Source organism: Larus michahellis, chromosome 3, assembly GCF_964199755.1.
Source record: "Larus michahellis chromosome 3, bLarMic1.1, whole genome shotgun sequence".
Taxonomy (NCBI): Eukaryota; Metazoa; Chordata; class Aves; order Charadriiformes; family Laridae; genus Larus; species Larus michahellis.
The window spans coordinates 91,319,733-91,345,889 of NC_133898.1; the positions used below are offsets into that span (position 1 = coordinate 91,319,733).

The following is a 26,157-nucleotide window of genomic DNA, read 5'->3' on the forward strand; positions in this document are numbered from 1 at the left end:
TCATTTTAGCAAATCTAAGTCCCAGTATGTGGAAGGATATATGGAGATTTTTCTTCCCAAAGGGATTTTTGAAAAGCAGTTTCCGTAGAGCAGAGGTAGATACAGGAATTCACAAAGTGACTTTTCTGAAGAAGTCTTAACATTTTCCAGTAACAGCCTACACCCTTTCCGTGCATAAAGATTGTTAGTCAAACCCCAAAACTTCAAACTACTCAGAGCTCTAGGAAATTCATTTCAGGCAAATACAGAGTCATCTTCGTACCTGCTTCCCTTTCTCAAGGACCTGAATCTCTCTGAGTAACTCCCTAAAAGTCCATCTGGACAAGGACAGTTTCATACCCATACTGAGCAAAGGTTTGAGTACAAGGATAATAGCTTTTTTTTGGGCGTTAATCTTAACCTAGTTACAGCAGGTAAAACCAGCAGTGGGAAGAAGTGGCATGGACTTCATCTGTAGCTGTATGAACAGCAATGGACCACAGGCACTACGTTCTCTGAGGCAAAGTCCTTTCCGTAATATCCATCATGAGTTGTCGCTGTGCTATGAAGCCGAAAGTGGTGAGAATGTGAAAAAGAGTATTTCTAGGGAATGACACAGATATTTCTAGTGGAAAAAAAAAAAATATTTTTCTTTCTCTAAGGAATGCTTGGAAAACATGAATTTACAACCTGTGCAATGTCATTGTCTAAAATGACATTTGCCAACTTATTCTTCAGGTTCCCTAGATGAGTGATGCTGCAGATGTACATGCTAGGATATTCCTCTTGCTCTCTACTTCCTTTTGAGTGAGGCTTTTTTAGGAAAGAGTAGCATGTCTTCTCGTAAAGCTTGTTCCACAATGCGTACTGACAGAAAGCAAAACTAACCTCACTTGAGCATCTGATTTTATACATACATATTTGCATATGTATATTTTGCCATAACTTAATTTGTATACAATATAAATATATATTCAGATTTGGTTTTTAAAAAGCCTGTGTGGCTGCCAGGCTGATCGCTTTGCTTTATTCCATATTCCTTTGCCTTTGGCCAGTTTCTTGGGGTATTTTCAGGACTGCAAACACCTCAAGACTCTGGTCTTCATTTACATTTGTACAGTACGTTATGCATATTTTGTATAATAAAACCATATAAATAAAAACAGGTCTGTATGTATTTTCTCAGGTACCATATTATAGCTCATACCTGTATTATTCTTCAGAGGCTTTATATTCCCATATTGCATAGTATACATATCTATAGGCACAAACTTATGATGCAGAAGGTCTGAGAGAGTGCCTACAGGTAATAATCTTTTCTTTGTGTGACTGATCACATGAGAAAAAGATTTCTGCCAGTATAGCAACCCAAAACTTGATCATCACGTATGCAGGTCTGTAGGCTGAAACACTGACCCTCGTTTGGCTATTTTGGGCTGTAGAGGAGCGATAACCCTCCTGCAGCTACTGACGGCCCTGCTCTGCCTCCCGCACTAACCAGGACCTCGGTGACTCCGCTAGCTTTAACCACAGCCTCCACTCAGGGCCAGATTTTTACTAAGGTGTCCGTATTCAGGCAGCGGGGAAACTAGAAAGTGTAGCAACAGAACGATGGTTTACTCTGTGGAATTTAGTCACTCCCCAGCCCAGCTCCAGAGACTGTGAGTCACGCTTTCCGCTTACGTAATTTAGATAAGTTTCTTGTGTATTATGTCATACTTTTCCCTGCCACAAGTCATATTCCATCTTGAAATTTTAGTTGGTTGATTATCCATGCTAAAAGCACGCCACTACCATATGATTTCATTTTATGCACTAGACCATATATTCTTAAATGTTACATCTCGGTATTTTTTACAGTGTAGATTTCCCTTGAAAAAGCATCCCTCACAGCTGATGCGAGCAAGGCCTCGGGTGTCTACATCAAACCGTAAGAACTCTAAGGAGACCAGTGTAAGTCCTCCGGGAATGACAGGCATCTTGCTTATAAGCTTGTTGTCCGGCTGCTTATCTTTGCTCCATCAAGCACACCATCATTTCAGCTGCAGGGGAACAACAGCAAGGCATCTTGTTTTTCAGGCCTCCCAGTCAGCGCTTGAAGTCACAGCTGTCGTCCCTCTTCACGAACAGCAGCCCTCTGGACAGACAGACACCACCTTCCCCCTGCGCAGACACACATCTTTCCAATTCCTTCCCAGACAGACCTGCTAAGTAAATCACCTGCTAAGTAAATCATCTGCCACGTCTGCACGTCAGAGCTAAGACTGTTAATGTCCCCTGTAGCATGAGATTTACACGTCACCGTTAGAGCACACGTGCGTTTGGTGGTGTAGTCTGATAGCTCATGGTGATTACCCCAAGCATGATACCCAATTCAGGGACCTGGATTTAAAGCAGCTCCATCCCAAGCTCACTGCGTGATTTACTCTACAGGTTGAACGAACACTGTGACACCCCAGAGGCTTGAGCTGAAAATGTTGTTATTCCCAGAAGGAAACCCTGAAGGAAAATTTAAGATTTAAATAAAGACTCGAAAGCAAGCTGCTGATATTGCATCCATTAGTCTTCTGGATGCTAGTTTTACTGCTCTTACAGAAAGGAGAGTGTGGTCTACACTCTACTAAATGTCTGTGTAGTCTTCTATTGGAAATTTTATTCTGTACTGTATTATAATCTCACACCAGGGAATGACTCCAGGAGTTGATTTTGCTATTTTATGCGGTTTCCTCTTTATTTTGGACGGGAAAAGTAACTGTATTTTAACATATCATTTTAAGTCTGTGAAGTTGTGGTGCCCCCTAATGTCTTGAAGACTAAAGACTGGTAATTTTGTTGCTGAGTTCCTTTCAAAGCTCTCCATAGGAAGAACACTGTAAATGACATTTTCTTTTCTAGAATATATTGCAGCACTCAAAACTTTGTTTCATCATCCCTTTTGGGTATTGTATACAGGTAAGGAATAAAATAAATTTCTTTTGAAATCTTGGAAAAATAAAACCTGGAAAAATAATTTGTCTCAGAAGTTAGGTTCTCAATTATTTGTTGACATGAAACAAATAAGCACGAATTAAAAAATGTTGAACTCCTAGCATTTTCTTTTGATTTTTAAAAGAGTCAGTGCATACTCAGCATTTTTAAACGTAGAAGCTGACATATGTATTAGAGAACTTAAGCATCTGTAATATTAACTTTCACTTAAACCTAAAAGTATGTTTTCGTTGTACTGTTTTTTAGTTTGTTTTTTTCTTCTGATAGTACCAGAATCTAAGTACTATTGGCATAAAATACAACTACAGTAACAAAGAAGTTAAAATATTTATTCTAATTTAGACAGTATTCACCATTCACCCCTCCCCACAAAAGCTTCATGCATGCCGAAAGTAAATCAGTCATAAAGGAACATTGTACTAGCCATCCGTTTTGTTGTAACTCAGTTTGCCATGAACATGAAAACCAATAAGCAAGGAATGAATTAATTGAATCAGTAAATAAAAAATAAAAATGTATTTTGCTATGTTCCATATGCAGTAACTTACAAGTTTATGGCATTGAGTTTTCTTTCCAGGTGAACACCTATACCATGAAATGGAAAAATAATACTGTATAAATCATGTTTGCATACAGTTAGCTTCTTTCACAATTACTTCCACTTAAGTAAATCCTGCTGTAGTCTCAGCTTAGCAAATAATCTGTTTGATTTTTTTTTTTACGAAAGTGTATTTACTAGATAGAGTCAGAAGTATCTCTTTCATAGAACATCCTGAGGGTTGATTTTATTTTCTTATTACATTCATTATTACTTTATGAACACATGGAAAATAATGTTATACTGAAACAGAACAATAACAGGGTTGTTGACCTGTATCAATATAGAAGAGGGCAACATGATGTGTTCTTCCTTCAGGCAAAATACCTAATTCATCCACTTTGCATAGAACAAGTAACTTAAATTATCTAGCTACTTACAATATTACTTACAATATTAATATATGACAATATATTACATGACAATATATTATATGACAATATACTTACAATTACTTACAATATTAATATATGACATTCGAAGTGTAAGGTTATTCATCAGCAACAATTTGGTTAAATGTTCAGTTTGTAATTAGGATAAAGAGTTAAAGTGTGCGGAGGGTGGGTGGGGGGGTGGTATGTTTTGGTTTTTTTTCTGGTTTTAAGTCAAGGGAGAATAAAAATGCAGCTCTCCACTCCCTGAAACAATGTGGCTGTGCTGAAACCAAAGAAGTCAACATACCTATGGCACTAAGGATGAAGCACATCCTTGGGAAACGGATTCTTGGTTGTAGTGTCTGCTCTGCTAGGAACAGGATTTAAATTGGTGAGTAGAAACCTGAGTAAGGATACAGGCATCTGAACGCCTCTAGATCAAAGAGAACCGATAGCCAGAAAAGAGCGAATGTTGTATCACAGACTATTAAAACACTTGCAGTTGCTTTCTTGAAGCAATCCTTGAAACAACCACTATGGCCACCGCTGTGTTCCTTGCTCAAACACAGCAATGTCGGCTTTTGGAAGTCACATGAAGACTCGAGGAACTCGGTGCCCTCGGCTGGTACATTAGGAAGAAGTCACCTTTACTGCTAACGTGACAACGTCAAGCACGGAAGTATGTCCGTTCACTAAGACTGTTTGATGTCACAAACATCATCCTATGCCTGCGTAAATTGTTTCAAGGTGTCTAACAGGGCAACGTCCAGTGTAAACTACACACGCCGAACACGTAACGTCAGCTGTAAGTACCCAAGTTCTCCAGACCAGGACACCTCACCAAGGCAGCGCTAGAGCAAGTTAAGAGTAAACAGGGTCCCTTGGACTCTGTGTTGTATCTGCAGGAGGCAATGCAGCAACACGTTCTCAAACATGTCAATACTCTATTACTTTGCTAGCGAATACTGGTCTTTTTGGGTGATTCAGTTTTCCTCAGGTAAAATTCCCTAAGGAATACACTGAACAATGATGACAGCAACAGGGATTATTCCCTGCTTTTATTTTCCCTGTCCTATATTCCACCTCTTAATGTCATATTTATAGCATATTAACTCTTAAAATCTAGATGAAAACCACTATTCCCATGTCACCATCAAGTGGTCACCAGGACACCACTCATCTTGCTCTATAGCAGCTCTGACGCTGTTTTGTTGTGGGGGCGGAGGGGGTAAAAAAAGGAACAACCTGCTTCCTCCTTTCTCATTCAACAAACAGTTTCAAACTGTCTTGATTTTTGGTACCTGACATGGAGCAAGATGGTATGTGGCACACAGACCTAAGTGTCACAACTCAGGAAAAGCCCTACAATGTGGTGAAGGTGCTTGGCTGAACGGCTACTTACATTTCATGTATTTGCCAGGACTTCCTCAGCTCCGCTCAGCCAGCCCCAGAACCACCGAAAGGGGAAACTATGGACGATGCCTGGCTAAGCTCATTTTGGCTGTATGCTTCCTTTTACCTCCCTACCTTATATTTAAAATTTCAAATATTTTATTTGCCTTGTGCATTGCTAAATAAAAACAGATGTACATAAACTCCCAGTTTAACTATACATCTTTACATGGTATTTTTGCTCTGTAGGTGTTGTTTTAAAAGCATGTCAGAATCTTAAAGCTAGATGACGAGAACAGAGATTATTGCTCGTTCATGATATATTTTTCTATTCTTCTTCACCTCTGCAAATGGTCTAGTTCTTAATTTTGCCATCCTGCTGACGTGACTGTACATTGCTCCTAATTTACTGAAATCAGAAACTGAGTATCTTGCAGTTGTTCTTTGCTTCTTGCTCTTTCTGAACACTCCTTGCACTCAAGTTTCACTTTCTTTTCTGGCTGGTCTTCGGCACCACCTGGTGTCTCACTGTTGCTCGTTTGTTCCGTAAAGGAAAAATCAGCATCTTATTTCAAACATCACAAAGTAGTGTTTTAATGGAAGCCTGTTTAACAGTTAGGGAAAATAATATAAAGAGTCTTTCACTGTAGCAAGGCTTTTAATTTTAGGTAGAATGAGAAGATTAATATCTAATGATGTTAAAAGCTTTAGAGGACAAAAATCAGAAACTTCTAATGTAGTATGAGAACCTAATGATTCAGATATGCAAACTACTTCACTGACTACCTCAATTACTACTAGAGGATAGAAACTATGACAGGGAAGAAACTATGTCTAATGAAATCTAGAGTGATTAAATGCAGCAGGAAACAGAGTCACGGTATAACGAAGTTTGTCCTAAATTCTACACAGATCAAGTTATTTCCATTGTTTTCATGTGTTCACAGAACCTAAGGGCTTATTGTATCTGTACATACAGCAGTGGTTAGTTCTGCAAGCTGTTGCACCTACTGACTTGCAAAGGCAGCACACCTGGCTTGTGAAAAAACAGAAAGTCCAGACAGAACAGTACTGAAATGCAAGTTAACTGGAAAATAAGCTACGAAAATAATCTATTACTGTTGTTTCCTAATGCTTCACTGAAGCCACCTGCGCTCGTTTTGGCTGGGATAGTTAATTTTCTTCTTAGTAGCTCACAGGGTGCTGCCTTTTACCTTTGTGACCAAAACAGTGTTGATAACACAGGGATGTTTTAGCTAATGCTGAACCGTGCTTGAACAGCATCAAGAACTTTTCTGCTTCTCACACTGCTCTGCCAGCGAGCAGGCTGGGGGTGCAAAAGAATTTGGGAGGGGACACAGCTGACCAAAGGGATATCCCAGACCATATGATGTTGTGCTCAGCAGTAAAAACTGGGAGGGGAAGGAAGGGGGGGACATTCGGAGTTATGGTGTTTTTCTTCCCAAGTAACCATTGTAAATGATAAAGCCCTGCTTTCCTGGAAATGGCTAAACACCTGCCTGCCGATGGGAAGTAGTGAATGAATTCCTTATTTTTTCTTATCTTTATCTCAACCCCCAAGTTTTCTCACTTCTACCCTTCTGATTCCCTCCCCTGTCCCGCTGCAGGGGGGAGCGAGCAAGTGGCTGCGTGGGGCTTAGCTGCCTACTGGAGTTAAACCACACCGCCACCTTAAATATTCCTTTCACATAGGAAAACACTGCCAGGCTACAATTCTTCCACTGAGTACACATAAGTAGACTGCTTTAAGCCCATGGAGAATTTTCACTGGGATTCTGTATAGAAACACAGTTTTTTGTTATATGGACCTATCTACAAGCCTAATCTTTCTGCCTTTTTACAAAAGAAAGAGAAGGTCTGGTAAAGAGGCATCTCTGCTACATGAGCAAACCTATTACTTGCAGATTAGAATAGTTGCACTATTAGCTGGAACAGGGATCCCTCTACTTATTTCTACCTCCAGTCCCAGCTATAATGGAACATTCAGGGAAAACTAAAAGCAGGACAAAGCATGTCTGTACAAGCCTCCTGCTATTTTCAGCTCAGGACGTTTCCTGAGCCTGACGTAGTCTGCTACTTTAGTAGCCTGCAATTAGTTCCTCTTTCAAGTACCTGCCCAGTCTCCCCCGAAGCCCTCCCCTCGTAAACTCCTCACACGCACAAGAGCCTTTGCAGCTCCGGTTCCTGTGGCACAAGTAATCACTCCAATGACTTCCACCTGAGCTCGTGCTGGTTTATTATTGTTGTCACAAATCTGGGTTCTTTACCAGGTGGAAAATCCACAAAGCTGGCATGTCTTGGCTTATACATTGTAAGCTTTTATATTTTACAAAAATCAACTAAATGACATACTAATCATTGGTAGCTCATGATTTCACAATAAGCTCCTATCAGGTACTTGTATTCTCACTTCAAATTAAAGGTATAGCACGTTCGTAAATTGCTACGTGTGCTCAGTGAGTAGGGGTCTCACCTAGGAGGCCTATAGCTTAGAACTTGGAAGCGTGGTTTCCACATCATAATGAGCTAAGTTCACCCACAGAATACATACTTTTTATTTTCAATGCTTTGTAACAACGAGTAACCTTGCAGTTTCAATGGAGTGCCCGTTTTCACGAGTTTGGTTCCTTGTGTGTTTTTGCTACCTAGAGGCTGATACAACACATTTGTTTTCTTTGGCTACCCAAGGCCCTTCCTGCCTTAGCAACATCTTCTCTGTTCTGCCTTCATGGCTACCGCTGGCCCCCACCACCCTCACTCGGTGCCCCTCACAGCCTGCGACCACCTCCCCTCCCAGGCTACCTCCTTTCCAGGCCAAGGAGCCGAGGCTGCCCTCTTCGAGTGCAAAACCTTCTCCACAGGGAATCCCTCCCCCCGCCCCAACACGCACTTTTCAGAGACGGGGAGAACAGAGCCCAGACAAGGCCTCAGGCTCCTGTAGCTGCAGCGCACGGCCCAGCACCGCCACAGCGCACTGTTTCGCTACCCCCATAACGGCCGGCTGGCCGCAGAGCCCTTTCCCGCTACGCTCACCCGCTTCCGGAAGGGCCGGGCCGGGCCCAGGCCGACCCCACTGCTCCCAGGGCAGCCTCCGGACCGGGCATCCCGCCCCCGGCCCTCACCCGGAAGCGGAAGCGCCGGCGTGGGCCGCGGTGCAGTGTGGGGCAGCGGCGGCTGAGGCGGAGCTGGGTCTGAATGAAGGCGCCGCGGGCGAGGGGCCGCTGAGCGCCCCGGGGCCGCGCCTGCCCCGCACCCCGCGCCCCCTCCCTCCCTTCACCCCCTGCGGGCGGGCGGGGGCCGCCCGGGCCCCCGCCATGTCCTACAACAAGATCCCGCCGCGCTGGCTCCACTGCCCCAGGAGGGGGCAGCCCGTGGCAGGTGAGCGCCCGGCCCGGCCCGGCCCGGTCCGGTCCTGCCCTGCCCTGCCCCGCGGCGGCTGTGTGGCGGTAGCGGGGACGGTACCCTCCGCTGCGCTCCCCTGCCCGCCGGTCCCGGCCCCTCAGCCCCCCCGCTTCTTCTCAGCGTCGCGGGGGCCTCCGTGGCACCGCCGGGCCCCTCGCTCACCGACCCGGCCGGGGCTCTTTGTCCCGGCGCCGGGCGGCCGTCGCCCCTGAGCTCCCCGGGCCGGTGTTTGTCCCGGAGCTGTGCCGGGGTAGAGCCTCCCCGCCTTCTGCCCACGGGAGCGTTAATGTTGGGTTCTTGCTTCGCACTGGTGAAGTTTAGGACTAAAACTTTTCCCGTCCGTCGCCTCTGATGAGAGAGGCGGCAGCCGGGCGTGCAGAAGCTGCCGCACCGTAGCACACCTCAGCCCTGACGAGTCCCCCGTGCAGCTTCTTCCTTCTTTCTTTTTTTTTTTTTTCCCCCCTCCCCGAAGGCTCTGATGTTTATCAGTGTTGATCACTTACTGGGCCGATTGACAGTGACCTGTCAGTCACCAGTGTGTTCCTAAGTTGTTTAGCTGGAGGATGAGTTGAAGTGCTGCGCTCCCAAGTTTTGTGTGTGTGTGTGTTTCAGGTTTTGTCAGTAATTGCTGTCATCTTGGATGCTCTTACCCGTAACGTGCTGTCTGTCTCGATTGTTGCTAAGTATCTTGCCTTGCTGGCATCTGGTGGCAGTGAATTAAGTGTCATGTAAACACACATTTTTTGATTGTGAGTTAACTACCATACTGATTTCAGATTAATGTTTCCACTGCTGTGGAGATAAACAATCTTTGCTCTTTTTAGTTTTCCCAAGCTTTCCTTTATAAGGTAAGCAATTCCAACCCCCAGTGTTTTTTTTCTACAATATTTTCTAGCTTTCACTCCTTTCGTCTTACTATCTGTGATAATTTAAAGGTTTTTTTTTTCAAAACACGGCATTTGCTACTCGGCATACTATTCTAGATGTCACTGTGCCACAATTTGCTTAACAGTTACAGTTCCCGTGTTTTCTATGCCATGTTTCTGCATCATCTTCTTATGCTTTTTTGATGGCAGTTGGTTGTGGAACTGAAGACAACGAGGACTGTTTACAGGTTTGTTTAGAACCCAGTAAGACATCTCAGTAGGCTTAATCTTTCCATCAATGTGCTTTATTTGGCATTTGTCAGTATTGGATTTCAGTTGTTCATGTTGTGGGTTACTGGCTTCCCTCAAATTCCTTAAAAGAGATTTCATAGCCTAAGTTGTTAGCCTTTGACCATGACAAAGATAGACCAATAACTCTTCTTTGTTTTTTTTCTCAGCAAGTTTTTGATCTGTAGAAGTTGTTGTTTTTTCTTGTTTGTCCATCTTTTAAGCCATGGCTTTTCAAATATAGTAACAGAGTAAGCAAGAATGCAGTTCATCAGCATGTCATGCGCTGTGCCATCACTGCTTGTGTGTTTGTTTATTCAGCAAGTGCAAGGTAATTCTTTTCCATTCAGTGCGATCATACACAAGAAGCTACTGCACACACAAAAAAAAAAAAAAAGGAAAGTGCTTGGTTCATTTTTTGGCTGCTTTATTGTAATGTATTCTTATATTAGTTCACTTGATGTTTAGGTTTTTTGTGCGTACAACTTGCTGAAAGTCATAGTAAACCATGAGTCTTCTATCCTTTTTTGCTGCTTTACAGTCAAAGACATCCAACAGTTTTATTGAGACATAATTTTTAGAGTTTATGGATATTGGTAATGTCTCCCAGATGCGTTATATTCTAGTTTTAATTAGCATTTCAATCAAATTCCTAAGCATCTGTATATGACTTTATTCCCATCTGATAGTGTAATAGTAATAATGTTGCTAAGCAAGGTTTGTCTGGCTTTTGTGTACTAATATTCATCAACTGTTTGGTCATGACCCTCTTGTCTTATGGTTGTGGCATCCAGAATTTCTTGGTGACCAAATACAGGTACTAATGAGGTCTGGAGCTGTTCTGTTTGTGAGATTAGGTTCATTCAGGTTAACAGGACCCTTCATTCTGAAGTAGGTGAATTGATCTATCTCCCGTTATTTTCCTGTTCACTTTTCTAAACGTTGGTGTTTTGCTGCCACTTACGGGTTTTATGGTATAGCAGTTTGGAATGGAACATTTACACATTTGTTACATTGGGGTAGCACCTCAATCACATGCTTGATAAAAAGAGCTTGCTCTGAACTCTTAGATCTAAAGTGATCGGGCTGCTTCAGCCTTAGTGCCTTGGCATTGCCATCTCTGCAGGTGCCTACTTTTTATAACCACTGAAAACCCAGTCCATTTTGGTTTTGCCATGGAGAGTGGTAGCAAGATATTGAAGAAAAGACATGACAAGTGTCTCGGCAGTGTCTTTCAATCGCCTTCTATTGATTCATGTTTGTTAATCCTGTTCTAGACTTACATGCAGCGTGCAGAATGGTGAAATACTATTAAAAACTTCCATATTGCTTATGGTTATAAAGAGAACACTGTAAATAGAAGATTTTACAATTTGTGGATTTTACAATTTCATCTTATTCAAGTTTCCCTTTCTTAACCTTGGTCACTTTACACAGTCTAGCCTTCCTAATCAATGCTCGACCTAAATGTACCATAGTCATAAATGATGAGTGGCTGCTGTCATCTATTGAGTTGATAGCTTCATGTCAAAGAAAATTAAGCTAAATTAAGGGTAGCTTTTTCACTGTTATGCTCTAAAGTTAAAGTTTTAAGAAAAGATAAAAAATGTGCCAAAATTAGAGCAAGTATATGTAGGAAATTTGAAGTCTTACATTGTTCACTTTGATTTCTCTCAGATTTATCCACTTGATGTCTGTGCACTGACACATGAGGCTCTTATTTTTAGAATTTTTACCTATTTTTCAACCTAAAGAAATATCATCTGTTATACAGGTAACTAATTTGGAAAATGGTTTTTAATATCCACTTTCCAAAACTGTTTGACAAATTTGAACTTAATTGTGGAAGTAGGCAATCACCAAATATCAAGGTTCCAGTAACATTTTGAATTTAATTTGAGAATTCAATTGAGTTACAATTATTATCATAATTTAATTTAGATACACTAATGACTTGGGGTGCTTTTATATCCATGTAAAATATCACCTTGTTACTGTCATATTACTTTGTTCAACTTAAAGAATTGGTTATTTACTCTTCAAATGCTTGTGCATGGAGGTTTAAGTTGAGTTGCAACCAGTTTTTACTACATCACTTCTTTAGCATAAGATACAGGGCAGAACTGTAGCAGAAATTGTAGCTACTTCCTCATTTATACTTGTCCATATTACTCAGAAAGGTTAGAAATCTTTCTCAGAATTAAATCTCAGATTTTCTGTGGATTATATGTACACAGGCAAGGAAGATTTTCAAGCTTCTGTACAAAGATCAAATAGCAAATTTGCCACGTAGGGAAGTTTGTTTTTTCTGTTATAAAAGAAACAGTATGAGATAGTATTCAAGATCTTTAATACATATGTAGCAGTCGCAATTTAGAAAAAAACCCAAGAATGTAAATTAGGAATATAGTGCTTACTGAATAGGAATAATGTGAAATTATATTGCAGAGAAGCGTAACTTATTAAACCCAACAACAACAAAGGAAAACAATCCAACCAAAAACCCCAGAACTATTGTTTTCATAATCTGATTACAAAATTTACCTAAATTGGAACAAAATTACATTAATTCACTGCTCTCTTCTAACCTTGTCAGGTAGCTTGTTTGCTGCCATATAAACTCTGTTTCTCAATGATACCACCAAACTGGAATTTGTAGAAGCTGGGCACCTAAATACTTCCAAAGATCCATGTTTGATCTTTGGAATTGATAGTTAATGGGCTCTGTTAAAATCCTCATCACTTCCGCAGCTATGTAAAGATGTTCAAATGCTGCAGGGGATGCTGACAAGACTACTTTGCATGTCTTTTCCTGGTGATGAACAGGAATGTGTTATGGTTGCTCAGAAGGAAATCAGAGTGAAAATCGGTCCTTAAATCAAGGTGCACTACTGAGAAGAGAATGAACGTTTTTGTTCTCTGTTCTAGAAGATGGAGAACGTCTTCTAGATCACACTGTACAATCACACTGAAGGAGAGTCTTCAGTGTGCTTGTACGGTCTCTAGTTAGATGCTACAGGAAAAAAATCTTAGAATCTTAACCTCCAGGCAATGTTTTCCAACTCTATTCTTTTTTCCCAGCATCTTGTAAAGGATGGTAGTTTTCCAATGTGTCCATCAACTCTTTTGTCAGTGCAGCTCCTTCTCTTAATTGAATGCCTTGGCTAAAAAAAGTTTTGTACATTATTCATGTTCTGTAATGGGTGAGTGGATATATTAGGATGGGAATGACAAGCGGCAAAGTTAATGAAAACACTTTTAAGCATGCTTGATGTTTTGCAAAACTTAACGGCAATGATAGATGTTCGCATTAAGATAATCCAAAATTAGGATTTGCGTAATCCATCTGTATAGAGGAAGATTACAAGTTAATGTGGAATGGTTGATAGTGAGTGAGAGGCTGAATGATAGTGTTGAAGGAGACAGGGAACACAAGCGAGAAAATTAAAGTAGATAGATCAAGAAATTAGGAAATGGAGGGGACGTAGCCATGACCAGGGAGGAGGATGTATAACTGGTGGAATGAAAAGAGTGAAGTTACGAGTTTTTCTAACAGTCAAATAAGTTGAAGTTAAAGTGACTATAAATTTATTACCATTTAATGTGTATGTTGACTACAAGACTGAATAACTTTCCTTTTAGCTGTAAAGGTTGGAGTGGTTTCAGACAAGTGTAACAGTGAGGCTGTTTCTCATGTTGCTGATTAATATCAAACCTGAGCTAACAAGTTGCATGAAGCATCTCAATTTCTGTAACTATCTGTCTTCTCTGGTTTATAATATCTCTTTCCTAAAAGTTAAATGCTTATTTGAGACTATAAAAAATGTTTTGATAGAATTTAAGTCTACAGAGAACACTATGAACTTTAATTTATTGTATAGAGAAACCTCTTAACAGCATTCATTTAGTGGAAACGGCACGCGTTTTTCTATTTTTACAAAGGTTAGTGAGCTTCTTTTTCAAAACTTGATTTCTAGCTGAATACAATGGGCGTTTTCGTGTCTTTTCATTCCATGTGGTTTTGTTTTGCTGAAAACAAGAGGATTTTGTTTCTTTTATTTTGAGGAAATGTTCTGTCTTGATGAGAAAGCAGTGTTTTCGTCAGTAATTTAGAACAATTTTTTAGGATTAGTGCTGGGTGTGCTGATTCACTTGAGGATCTGAAACCGAACGTTTAAATAGTGCGTAAAAACTAGTGGATGGTGCCTGTTACTCTACATTACACAGCTGAACAAATGTATCAGTTTAAGGAATCGTATAGGTGTTATGTTTTTCCTTAGTTCAAAATACTGTATTGGTATTTGTGTTTCTAAATAGGAAAAGTTTTTAAAAAATTACTGGAGTTTAAAAAAAAAAAAGTAATCATATATAGAATGAACTGCCTTTTTCCCCCCCCCCCCCCCCCTTTGGAAAATAGGTAGGTTAACTGCTATTAGAAGCATGTTAGAAATATAATTTGATGACATCAGGATCTAGCAGCGCTTTTTTTCCTTGCAAGGTTTCTATCTAGTGCTCCAATTTGGAGTTCTTCCTGCATTTAAAAAAACATTTCTGCTGCTCTTTTGGGCCATACAATTTTATGGTTGCATTTCCTGGAAGTGTTCAAGGCCAGGCTGGATGGGGCTTTGAGCAGCCTGGTCTAGTGGGAGGTGTCCCTGCCCATGGCAGGTGGTTGGAACTAGTTGTTCTTCAAGGTCCCTTCCAACCCAAACCATTCTATGATGAAAACAGTTTTATTTAAAAAAAAAAAAGGGGGGGGGGGAGAGGAGGAAAGTTCTGAGGCAATACTTTTTGGTGTTTTCTTGAGGGAGGGTTTATTTGATCAGTCTTGGGATGTAATTCATTTAAATATTCTTATAAATATTTAGAAATGCTGAGGTTCTCCCAGTTTTACTCCCTGCCTATATCATTAACCTTAGTGTGGCTGGGCGGATATGCCAGGTCTCTTTCTTACCACCAATTTGAATTCATTTTCCACAACTAACAGCAGTGCAGGGTCCCAGGTGCATGTGGGAGGAGGTGTGCTGCTTCCCAGGCTGTTGTGGTGACAGTGACCTGGTCTCTAAGTTCTTGCATGTTTGGAAGTGCAGGCAGAGCTGTTGGGTCAGTATGTGCTGCCCAAATACCTCTTCCTGCTGCAATTGGAGGGAAAGGCATGCCTGTACCTTGCTGGGGTTCAGAAAGAAAGAGCTAGAGATTATTAATCTCCTGAGATTATTTCAGATGTTCTGTGGTGGATGAAAAATAACTACTGGATGTAGTCCAGTAAGTACTAATTCTGGTCAAGTTTTAGTTGTAGTTTTGTAACTTTCCTGGTGTCTGAACCACATGTAGGTGTTGTGTTTCGGAGGGAAGGTTGAACGCTGCTGCACATCTCTTCCAGCCAGCCTTAAGGACCACGTTAGAAAGATCTGTAGTGCATAGCTGTTCTGGACCAAATGCATTTATTATTTCTTTTTCAGTGATCTTTACTGTGTTTTATGTTTACAGGTAATCAAAGCTGATATTTACATGCTTGGGTAACAAACTGTCATTTAAAATGCTATTTTCATGTTTTTAACTGTACCAAATTTAAATTTTCTCTATTCTGTTGTGCAGTGTAGCTCTGCAGCTTAAATTACACTAAAACCTACCTGAAAATGTTAAATTACTTTGTTTTAGACGAGCTGACCTATATTTCCTTTAATCTTCTATACTTATTTGTGAATTCTGCCAACTCATAACTAAAAAATATTCCAATTCAACTCTCATTGATACTTTTCCTGCAACTATTTTTTGTTGAAGGTGAACTCTAAGTCTGCTCAGCATGTTGCTTTGAAATCACTAAGTTGTAAGTGTACATATACATGAGTATACATAAAATACTGCAAAATTTGATTATCTTTCATAGGGAAATTTTTACCTTTGAAGACAATGTTAGGACCAAGATACGATGATCAGGTTGCTGAAGAAAATCGTTTTCACCCGAGTATGTTATCCAACTACTTAAAGAGTCTGAAGGTAAAGTTAAATTTTCTATTAATTGAAATATTACTTTCGTTATTAATGTTTATTCAAATGTTGCTTTTCAGATTTAAGAAAAAAGTGGTTGATGGCTTCCTTTGGGACATCTGTACAGAATTTTTTTTTATTTTGTTTACACTTTCAGGTTTTCTCTGCAACTCCTGAATTTCCAAAAGTACTTTCTTATTGGCAAGAACTGTGCAAAATGCTCCAGCTTGTTCACTGTATTAGCAGCAAGAATCTCACTCTTCTCTGTTATTACTGTTGCATCTTGGAGAGATGCCATTGTCAAAATTCAGACGGTCTGAGTTTGTGGTTTTACAAATGACTCTTGTGTATGGATATGTTAAGTTGCAATTTTGCTTGTAGGAGTGAAAGCATTTAACAGTGAAAGGAGAATTTCATAGAACTCTTCTGTACTTTCAATGCATAATTTTATCCTTTTGGTACCTTGAATGCTTTATGATATCTAACAAGTCATACCCAAGGATGGAATAAAATAATCTATGGATTTTATCCAGTAACTTCTTAGTGGAAAAAAAATGCATAAATAGAAAAAAAATTTAGCAGCGTGGATTGGGACCCAGGAAGGTGGGTGAATGCCTTTATCATTGGGTTAGAGAGTTCTGCTTCTGGCTTATTTCTTCATTCTCTGTTTAGCCCATTTCTGGCTACTTCAGCATGTTGTTCTGCATCATAGCACAACTTTGACAATTAAGGTGGAAAACAGGACCTTTCCATCCTTTCATGTAGTGCAGAGGTCTGTGAAATGTTGTGCCCAGTCCAGTACATCTGGAGATGTGGGAAATGGGATTTTGAACCTCCCAGGCAAAGAAGGGCCTACAACCTGATTCTTTTAATCTGTTTATTAAACTGTTATATAGAAGGTTAGCACAATTTTTTTGACTATGTGTTTTATAAAACTAATTGCGCTAGTTACATTTTTTCTGTGTTTTTTTTCTTTTTTTGTGCTGTTTATCTAATTCATAATAATTCTGATCTTTTTAAACTATATCAGAGCTTAAACATCAGAAGAACCAGGTGACTAAAATATGGGAATCTTCACTTTATGAACCTTATTTAGGCTTACATATGAAATAGGTGGTGAGCTACTCAGTGTGGCAGTGGTAGAGGTACCTGTGGGCTAATGTGATAAGAAAGTACTATCAGTGAAGCATATGTGCCTGTTCCCAGGTGCTTGAACTGGTAGGATTTTTCTTGTTTGAATTCTTGGATCTATGCATCTAAATTCTACTTGAGTTCCTCTTTTATGCATTATGTTGTTTTTCACTCTGACCGGCTTTAATGGACATACCTAGAAATTTTCCAAGACTAATCTTATTCATGGTTTAAAGTAATTTAAAATTCTGTACGTATTTTGAAGTTATAGAGAACTTCAGAGACTTACTCAGAATTTCTGACTATTTGCTCGTTAGTGAGTTGTCACCAAAAAGGAAATAATGGTAAGCCTTCATAGCCTTTCCACTGAGGACATCCATCAGTTGTACTGCAATACTACAAATATGTAATGTCTTGAGTGACATCAGATGATTAGAATCTGATAGTACAATTACTACCATGAGGATCCCCACTTATATTTTGGTAACTGTGGTTAACAAGCAGAACATATAATTTCAAACTCCCTGTTCTCATCAAATCTATTATATTGTCTTAAACCCTGGTATTGTTGCCAAATGTTTGCTATTTGAAAACATGTGGGTTTTTTTTATTTGCAGTGGGTTACTGCAGTGCTATATTTGTAGATTACCAACAATCTGGCAAAGAGATAAATGTGCAATTGAGGAGACCTTGAAAAGTGCATTTTCCCAAGGGGAAAGTAGCTCAAGGCAAAAGTGCATGGTTCTCATTGTTTTACTGCTAATACTTTGCAGAATGAATAGCATCTGAAATCTGGTTATTACTTATGTCCATATAATCTATCTCCCAAATAAGAGACTTCAGCAGAAACCTTTACATCTGGATTTTGGTAATAGTGAGATATTGCCGCTGCCACAGATTTTTGAGGGTACTGGTTCAGCATTTAAGACAACATCTGTCTGGGAGGAACTTACTCTAACAGGCTTCCTGTGTGATTTCTTTTTCTCATGGAGCTGGTTGCTGAAAATCTGAATGTTAGAAACCGACTTGATGAGGGACAGCAACCTTGTTTTTCTTCTGATTGCCAATATTGACATAATGTCTAATGGTGTCATAAAAAAATTTTCAGGGGCAATTAGTGACAGTGAAAACAAATTTTTTTAATGTCTTTCTTGAGTAGGTAGGTTTGTACTGTTTATGCTTTATAAAAGGTAGTTTTATTTCTGTTTTAAAGAATTAGGACATCAGTTAACTCAAAAGAATGTCTGGGCAATTAGCATGCTCAAGATACAATATTCCTATAAGGAAAACTAATTATCAGTTTTCAGCCACGTTATTGTTTTCACAGATAAATTAAATCTCTGCTTTAAACTATTTTCCTCAAGAAATGCAAGAAAAAAAATCCAAGGTCTGGAGAGAATTCAGTGTATTGTAGTATGATCTTTCCCTCCTGGGGAGGATGTTTTCAAGTTCCAATGTCTAATGAGAAACTTCTGGGGTCGTACAAGGGGAACCTAGCTAAGCCCATTTAATTGCACAGCAGCAGAAAAGCGCATGCATAAGGCATTAACAGCTGGAGGTAGCTGGAATGTGAGAAAGGGAGGAGGAAGACTTTTATAACTGTAGGAGGACCTGGAGAGTCTGGCCAAAATAAGTATGAGCAGAATGGAGGTGGTATGAAGATCATGGTGTTGTCATAGGTAGAAGATGAGAATGTCAAGCTATCAATGAGCTTTTTTTCCTTCTATCCAGTTATATTTTACAATTAGAAGCAAGAAAAGTAACTAGTTTCAGTTGTGTTTCAACGTGATGTCTAAGATTGTAGTGTTGCAACAGTCCTTGTAAGAAATAAATGTATGTTTTAGTGAGAAATTTAGCTCAACAATTTAGAATTACTTTTTCTTCCAAACCTGTGTCATTCAACGATGGCTGGGTGTGGTGGACTGAAAGATGTGATTCATGCAAAACATTGGCTAGAAAAACAGTTTTTTTCCAGTAGGTGACTATTTTAGCTTAGATAGTCTTTCAAAAATCAGCTCCTATTAAGAACTTTCTAGGACCAAACTTAGGAGACCGTAACTGAGAGGATGACTGCAATGACTGGTGTGATGTCAGGGTTTCAGAGCAGAGCAAAGGACCTGTGTGATGAATGTACATATACTAGAATCTATTCTATAGGTGAGAATCTGGTCGGTCAGGGCAAGCATAGTATAACCCCAGTTCAGTGACTGAAATGTTTCAACTCCTGTGGTACCATGTTTTTTGCATGGATTTTTGGAATATCATAATTGTATACTTTGATATATTACATATTCCCCCACTTTTTAAAAATTTCTTTATCCTTGCACTCTAGTTTGTACTGTGTTATGTACAGCTAATCCCATGAACTGAGAGAACAAATGTTTATGCTTTCTGGAAAGCAAGGAAACTGCTTTCAGGCCTTATATGCTCTATATGCCATACATGATTTTATAGCTTTGGCTAAATTGCATTGCATGCCAGTTTGGTTTACTACTCTATGAAGTGTGTGAGGAATAGTGTCACTTCACAAGATCTTCAATTGTGTATGATTGAAATGGTTTGTAATAACTACAAAGGAATAGCTGGCTAGAAGTCCCAGAGTCCTGTAGTTCAGAATTTCCTCTCTAGCAGACACTTAGCTGTATTTCATTCTTCTGTTCAAATTAAACTGAGAGCTGGCGGATTAAGTTGCTAAGCCACTATTTGAGCCACTGTTTGAGAAGTCGTGACAGTCTGGTGAAGTTCTCACTGACTGGAAAAGGGGAAACATAACTCCCATTTTTAAAAAGAGAAAAAAGGAAGACCTGAGGAAGTACAGGCCAGTCAGTCTCACCTCTGTGCCCGGCAAGATCATGGAGCAGATCCTCCTGTAATGCTAAAGCACATGGAAAATAAGGAGGTGATTGGTGACAGCCAACATGGTTTCACCAAGGGCAAATCATGCCTGACAAATTTGGTGGCCTTCTACGACAGTGTTACAGTGTTGGTGGATAAGGGAAGAGCAACTGGCATCATCCACCTGGACTTCTGCAAAGCATTTGACACTGTCTTGCATGACATCCTTGCCTCTGAATTGGAGAGACATGGATTTGATGGATGGACCACTTGGCGGATAAGGAATTGGCTGGATGGTCGCACTCAATGGCTTGATGTCTAAGTGAAAACCAGTGATGAGAGGCATTCCTCAGGGATTGGCATTGGGACCGGTGCTGTTTAACATCTTTGTCAGTGACATGAACAGTGGACTTGAGTGCACCCTCAGTAATTTTCCTGATGACACCAAGCTGTGTGGTGTGGTCGACAGGCTGGAGGGAAGGGATGCCATCCAGAGGGAACTGGACAAGCTTGAGAGGTGGGCCCGTGCGAACCTCATGAAGTTCCACAAAGCTAAGTGCAGGGTCCTGCACCTGGGTTGGGGGAATCCCAAGCACAAATACAGGCTGGGTGGAGAATGGATTGAGAGCAGCCCTGAGGAGAAGGACTTGGGGGTGTTGGCTGATGAGAAGCTCAGCATGACCTGGCAATGTGCACTCGCAGCCCACAAAGCCAACCGCATCCTGGGCTGCATCGAAAGAAGCATGGCCAGCAGGCTGAGGAGGGTGATTCTCCCCCTCTGCTGTGCTCTTGTGAGACCCGACCTGGAGTACTGTGTTCAGCACTGGGGCTCCCAACATAAGAAGGATGTGGACCTGTTGTTGGGGATCCAGGGGATGGCCACGAAGGTGATGAGGGAGTTGGAAAACCTCTCCTATGAAGACAGGCTGAGAGAGTTGGGGTTGTTCAGCCTGGAAAAGAGAAGGCTCTGGGGAGACTTTATAGCAGCCTTCCAATACCTAAAGGGGGCCTACAGGAGAGATGGGGAGGGACTCTATCAGCGAATGTAGTGATAGGATGAGGGGTAACAGTTTTAAACTGAAAGAGGGGAGATTTAGATTAGATATTAGGAAGAAATTCTTTACTGTGAAGGTGGTGAGGCACTGGAACAGGCTGCCCAGAGAAGTTGTGGATACCTCATCCCTGGAGGTGTTCAAGGCCAGGCTGGATGGGGCTTTGAGCAACCTGCTCTGGTGGGAGGTGTCCCTGCCCATGGCAGGGGGGTTGGAACTAGATGGTCTTTAAGGTCCCTTCCAACTCTAGCCATTGTATGATTTTATGAAATGCAACATCCCAAACACTTGGTGACACTTTGGGTCTGAATTACATTGTAGCGTTCTGCCTTCTACATGTCAGTCAGGAAACTGAAATGTGTAAATGTGTATGTTCAAAAGAGTAATTTCTAAAAGTTGAGGGAAAAGCATGTGAGTATTCTTTAAGCTTAAAAGCTTTGACATAAAATTAAGTTTTATGCTTCCATGTATCTTCTCAGTGATAATTCTTCATTGCAGCAGGAATTTGGGGAAGTTTGGAGGCTTACGGTGGGACCATTTGAAGCTGCTGGTATTTGAGAACAGTGGGGTTGGGAACTGTCTTTGAGTTTTCAATGCTAAACGGAATTTTCTGTCTCCTACTTTTAGATGGGAGGATGTGAAATTATGTTCTGCAAATTGCTTGTGTTTCTTCTTCTCGCTCTCCTTTAACAATCTGATGTATTAAACAGTGTTACCTTTTAATCTGTCCTCATGCTTTTATTAAAGGTTGTTTTCTTCATGATTCTTTTTCCCTTTCTCCAGACTATCAAATGATACAGCATTTTTTTCAAGAGTAATTCACATTTTGGAATGTCTTCTTTCTTCCTAGACTAGAACTGAATGCAAAACCCTTTCCTTTAAAATGGTATTTTCATTAAATCTTAATCTTACTTTGAAAATAACTTTTTCCCCCTTAGCTGAGGGCATCTTGGAAGCGATAGGTTATCAAGCTGAGGTGTGGAGAAGTTGGGGAGGAGGGTAATTAGGGGGCTATCTATGTGACTTCATAGTCTAGAGTTCTTTGGTGAAAACACACCTGATTCTCATGTCTGTCTTTTTCCCCAACTCTATCCACACTGTTGATCGGGTGCAGAACACAAAAGGAGATTCTCATGCTTTTTTTGGGGCACGGCATGTTACTGGAAGATACTCTGGATTCCCTCCATGGAGCCATTCCTTGTGTAGAACAGTAGAAAAATATCTAAATACTTTTCATAGAACTAGCTCATTTTAGATGTACTTTTCTACCCTAGCATGTTGTCCCGTACAATCACCTAGAAGTACTGGTGTGGGAATATGTCGTTCTCTTATTTTGAACTGGTTTATGTCAGTGTCATAGTGTTATGAACCTGCAGTATATAGCACATGGAAATTTTGTGTGTTCTTGCTTGTGAATTAAGTAGTCTTTAAGATATTTGCTAAATGCTGTTGAGAATGGAGGGGGAGGAAAGTAATCATTGAATTAATTGCCTTTTGTATACTTCCTACAAAATCAGTTGCTGGCTAGTATGCTGTCAGTCTGTCTGTATGTTTAGGATCTCGGTTGACACTAAATATTTGACGTTTCAGATGATGTAACATTGTTTTCAGATGGAGCCCTACTGAAGTAGCTTGTATTTCTGCCAAACACAGTAATAAAAGTAAATAAAGCATTCTGGATAAAATATACAAAGTTGAAGTAAACAAGGAGGAATTCAGAACTGATTTGGATATAACACTACAAATGCATAATGCTGCTGACATAACATTGTGATGCTTTTTAATATCTGATAGATAAAAGTATTATGAAAGTATAAAAGTATTATGAAAGTATATCATCACAACTTTGAATACCATGGATAACTAACTAGCTCTGTAGATAATTGGAAATTTGCCTTTGGGGTCTGCTGAATAACATCTCCGTGTGAAGCAGCTGTTTCTGAATTGTATCCCAGTAATAATTGGAATTTATCTTTTCTGAATTGTCTGGAAGCTATGTTTTAATTTGTAGTTCTTCCAACTGCACTGCTAAATTATTTCCAGTCTGTTGACCGTAAGGTAAATAAAACCCCATCAAAATCCTTTTTATGAGTATGTGCTGGAGTTTGAAATATATTGAAAATGCACTGTTCTGGTTTTTTGCATGCATAACATGCTTCAGTGTTAATGTACTTTTAAGTGCACTATTGATGTATTTTTAAAAAAGACAAAGCTATGGAACAAGGATTTTGCTAAACTACCACTCTTAAAATGCCTTTTAAATACACATCTGGTTTCATGGTAAGGATCCTACTTGAAAGCATGACATTCAGCATTTTGACCAAAAGCAATTGCTTCCACTTATAAGGCAAGAAACCAGGAATACTTCCAGTACACAGGTGTGTGAGCGAGCTGATTTTGCATGGTACTACTGGGAGGTTTATTGTTGGTGGAAATTTTGTTTGGATCAAGGATCAGTAGGATGCACTTCCCTGGTGTTCTCTGTGTGCTGGATGCCACCCAGTGGAATTTCTGCTTTACATCTTGCTTTTTAAAAACATAGTAACTTCCACAAGGCTGCTTTAAAAGACCTATTTTACAGCTATAAAAAACAAACACTAAAAAAGTAAGTTCATGCACAAGGGAACGCATTAGGGTAGAGTGGGCAAGGCAGCCTCAGTTCAGGTACGTCCTAACATCCGGGTGCTTGAAATTGCCACCTTAATTACTGACGGCGTCTTTGAAGATTTCAAGTTATTTCACATTTTAGCTTTGAATAAAGTGTTTCTTAGAATTTAAGGGAATTCTTGTTTTAAACATGAAAATATGCTCGTTTGTTTTACACTCTAATGGATGGATGAATTAGGAGTTATTTCTGAGAGTATACTTGTATAGAGGTCTCAGTAGTTAATTTTTCTTATGGTACTTCCAATGTGCCTGTGTTTAATAACTTAAAACGTAAGAGCATGTGATTCTACCTTATTTGTCTTTTAACATGTTAAAATTATTCTTTATCAGATCCTTCCCGCTGTTAGCAGATTTTTCTTATTTATCAATGTTGGTGGGAACAAACTGAAATTTTTAAATTGATGGCTAGCACTAATTCAGACACCAGCTTTCACAAAGAAACACAGATGACTGTGATAGTGGTAAAATCAAATTTATATAGATTTTATGAATAAATGCAATATTTAAGGACTTTTAAACTTGCAACTGTACCCTGCTACTGCTTTCAATACTCACTGATATTTGAATGACATATATAAGTTGGTTTTTTTGTTTGTTTGTTTTTTTTTTAGGTTAAAATGGGTTTACTGGTAGACTTGACCAACACCACTAGATTCTATGATAGGAATGATATAGAGAAAGAGGGGATTAAATATATAAAGCTCCAGTGTAAAGGGTAAGTTGTCTGTACTTTGTTAATATTTAGCTTTTAATTTGAAGCATCACACTGAAGTAATTAATCTTTTTTCTCTTCCCTTTCCCCCAGCTGTCTCCTAACCTCTGCGTTCCTGTGTTTTTCAGGCATGGTGAGTGCCCTACACCTGAGAATACAGAAACATTTATCCGTGTATGTGAACACTTCAGTGATAAGAATCCCTCAGAGCTTATAGGTATTTCTTCTTAGATCCATCTTACATCCATCATTAGTTTTTACTGTTAATTTATCTTATATTTACTCGTAACTGTAGTCTCTTATTCTTAAAAGTCTAAGCAAAGGAATTTCCTCAGCACAGTGTTTATGCATTTATAAATTTGATTGCTTTTACTCCAGAAACTAGTGTGTTTCTGTTTTTTTACAGAAACTAGCATGCATCCCTCAGTTTGATTACAGCTATCCACTTAATGTGGAAAAATATACAGGCTTAAGAACTGTCTACAAATACATGATACTTGCATTGTGTCTTTGTAACTTCTGCTGATGCAAATACAGGTTATGTATTGTCTAAATATTTTTTGGCATTTGATGGTCTGGCTTACTTGAAGTCATATTTGATAACTGAATGATCAAAGATTCTTTAGCAAATCTCACATAGCAGCTGATTAATTGCTGGAAACTGATACTAGATAATTAGGCTAAGTTTTTCTTCTGTGGTGTATTGTCTTACAGTGAATATTTGAATGTTCTTAAGTATAATTTTATTTTTTTTTTACCCAAAGCAAAATAAGTTTTCAGTTTAAATGGGTGGCTTCTAGTGGCTTTAGTTAGAACTATTTTATTCTGATTTCTGTTAAGCATATTAATGTTCAACTCTACCCTCAAACTGTCAGAGAAAAGAAATTACTTTGCATCTTAGTTTCCAGAGTCAGAAGGGGTGTTGTCCTCAGGCCTCTGAAGATAATTCTACAACCTTCCTGAATCTGAGGGTCTGTGCAGCTTAAGAGTGCATGGAAAAGTTGTTTGTATTGGTGTCATTGATAAGAGCTTGGCAAACTAAACTGGTATGTTCTTACAGTTTAGGATTCGTAGAGAATCATAGAATTGTGCAATAGTTGAGGTTGTTGGAAAGAATCTGTGGAAAACATCTAGTCAGCTGCCCTTCCTTAGAGCAGGGCCAGCTGAAGCAGCTTACTCAGGACTGTGCCCATTTGGGTTTTGACCATCTCCAAGTTTGGAGACTCCACAGCATCTTCTGGCAACCTCTTCTGGTGTTTGCTCACCCTTACAATATACAGGGTTTTTTTTTCTTACGTTTATACGTAAGAAAGAATTTATTGTATTTAAATTTGTACCCGTTGCTTCCTGTCCTGTCATAGGATACCACTGAGAATCTTATATTTTTCAGTGCTTGAGAGATTTAATTTGGGCACGCACTTTTTCACATAATTTTCTTTTAGGTACTTCCTTATTTCTTTATTTCACATAGAATGCAATTTTAATTTGAGACCTATGTTTTCTTCCCTTAACTGTTACACAAGTATGTGATGTGAACTGCTGGATGAGAATGAGTGGGATCAGTCATCAACAATATTTCAGAACTTGCACCAGAATTTGAAATGTTTTCGCTCTCATTTAGTGGTTTCTCCACTTGGTCCTCCAATGATATTTCAGAACTTGAAATACTGTTATGGTCAGCAATTTATATGGAACACGGATAGCATGGTGATACCCTATAAATAGCTGACCCATTTAACTGTTTTTTCAACTTTTAAAATGCCATTTTTAGTGTTGAGTCACTAAATTGTTGACTTCTATGAATTTTGGAATGTTCTTCCATTATTTTAATTGTTTCACCTCTATAGAAGAAAAGTCAATT

General features: G+C 39.6%; 1 protein-coding gene and 1 long non-coding RNA gene across 5 annotated transcripts in view; one reads left to right on the plus strand and one right to left on the minus strand.

Moving 5' to 3' along the window:
• Positions 1–1,780: 1,780 nt before the first annotated feature.
• Positions 1,781–8,511, minus strand: LOC141741166 (uncharacterized). 2 transcript variants are annotated; one of them, XR_012586296.1, is made up of 4 exons: positions 8,386–8,511; positions 4,247–4,306; positions 3,516–3,552; positions 1,781–2,186 (listed from the first exon to the last, which is right to left on the minus strand). It is a non-coding gene; the product is annotated as an uncharacterized LOC141741166 (long non-coding RNA). The 2 variants fall into 2 exon arrangements; XR_012586295.1 differs by having other exon boundaries at positions 1,781–2,183; positions 8,386–8,477.
• The window catches only part of RNGTT (RNA guanylyltransferase and 5'-phosphatase), a 191,387-nt gene continuing 171,822 nt past the window's right edge, over positions 6,593–26,157 (plus strand). The window contains exons 1-5 of one of the 3 annotated variants that reach the window (XM_074581169.1): positions 8,514–8,730; positions 11,586–11,682; positions 15,799–15,908; positions 24,196–24,299; positions 24,425–24,513. In XM_074581169.1, the coding sequence (XP_074437270.1) occupies positions 15,822–15,908; positions 24,196–24,299; positions 24,425–24,513 (280 nt within the window). In that variant the 5' untranslated portion in view covers positions 8,514–8,730; positions 11,586–11,682; positions 15,799–15,821. Of the gene's footprint in view, positions 8,731–11,585; positions 11,683–15,798; positions 15,909–24,195; positions 24,300–24,424; positions 24,514–26,157 lie in introns of all 3 variants that reach the window. The other 2 variants (XM_074581167.1, XM_074581166.1) reach the window with 2 other exon arrangements.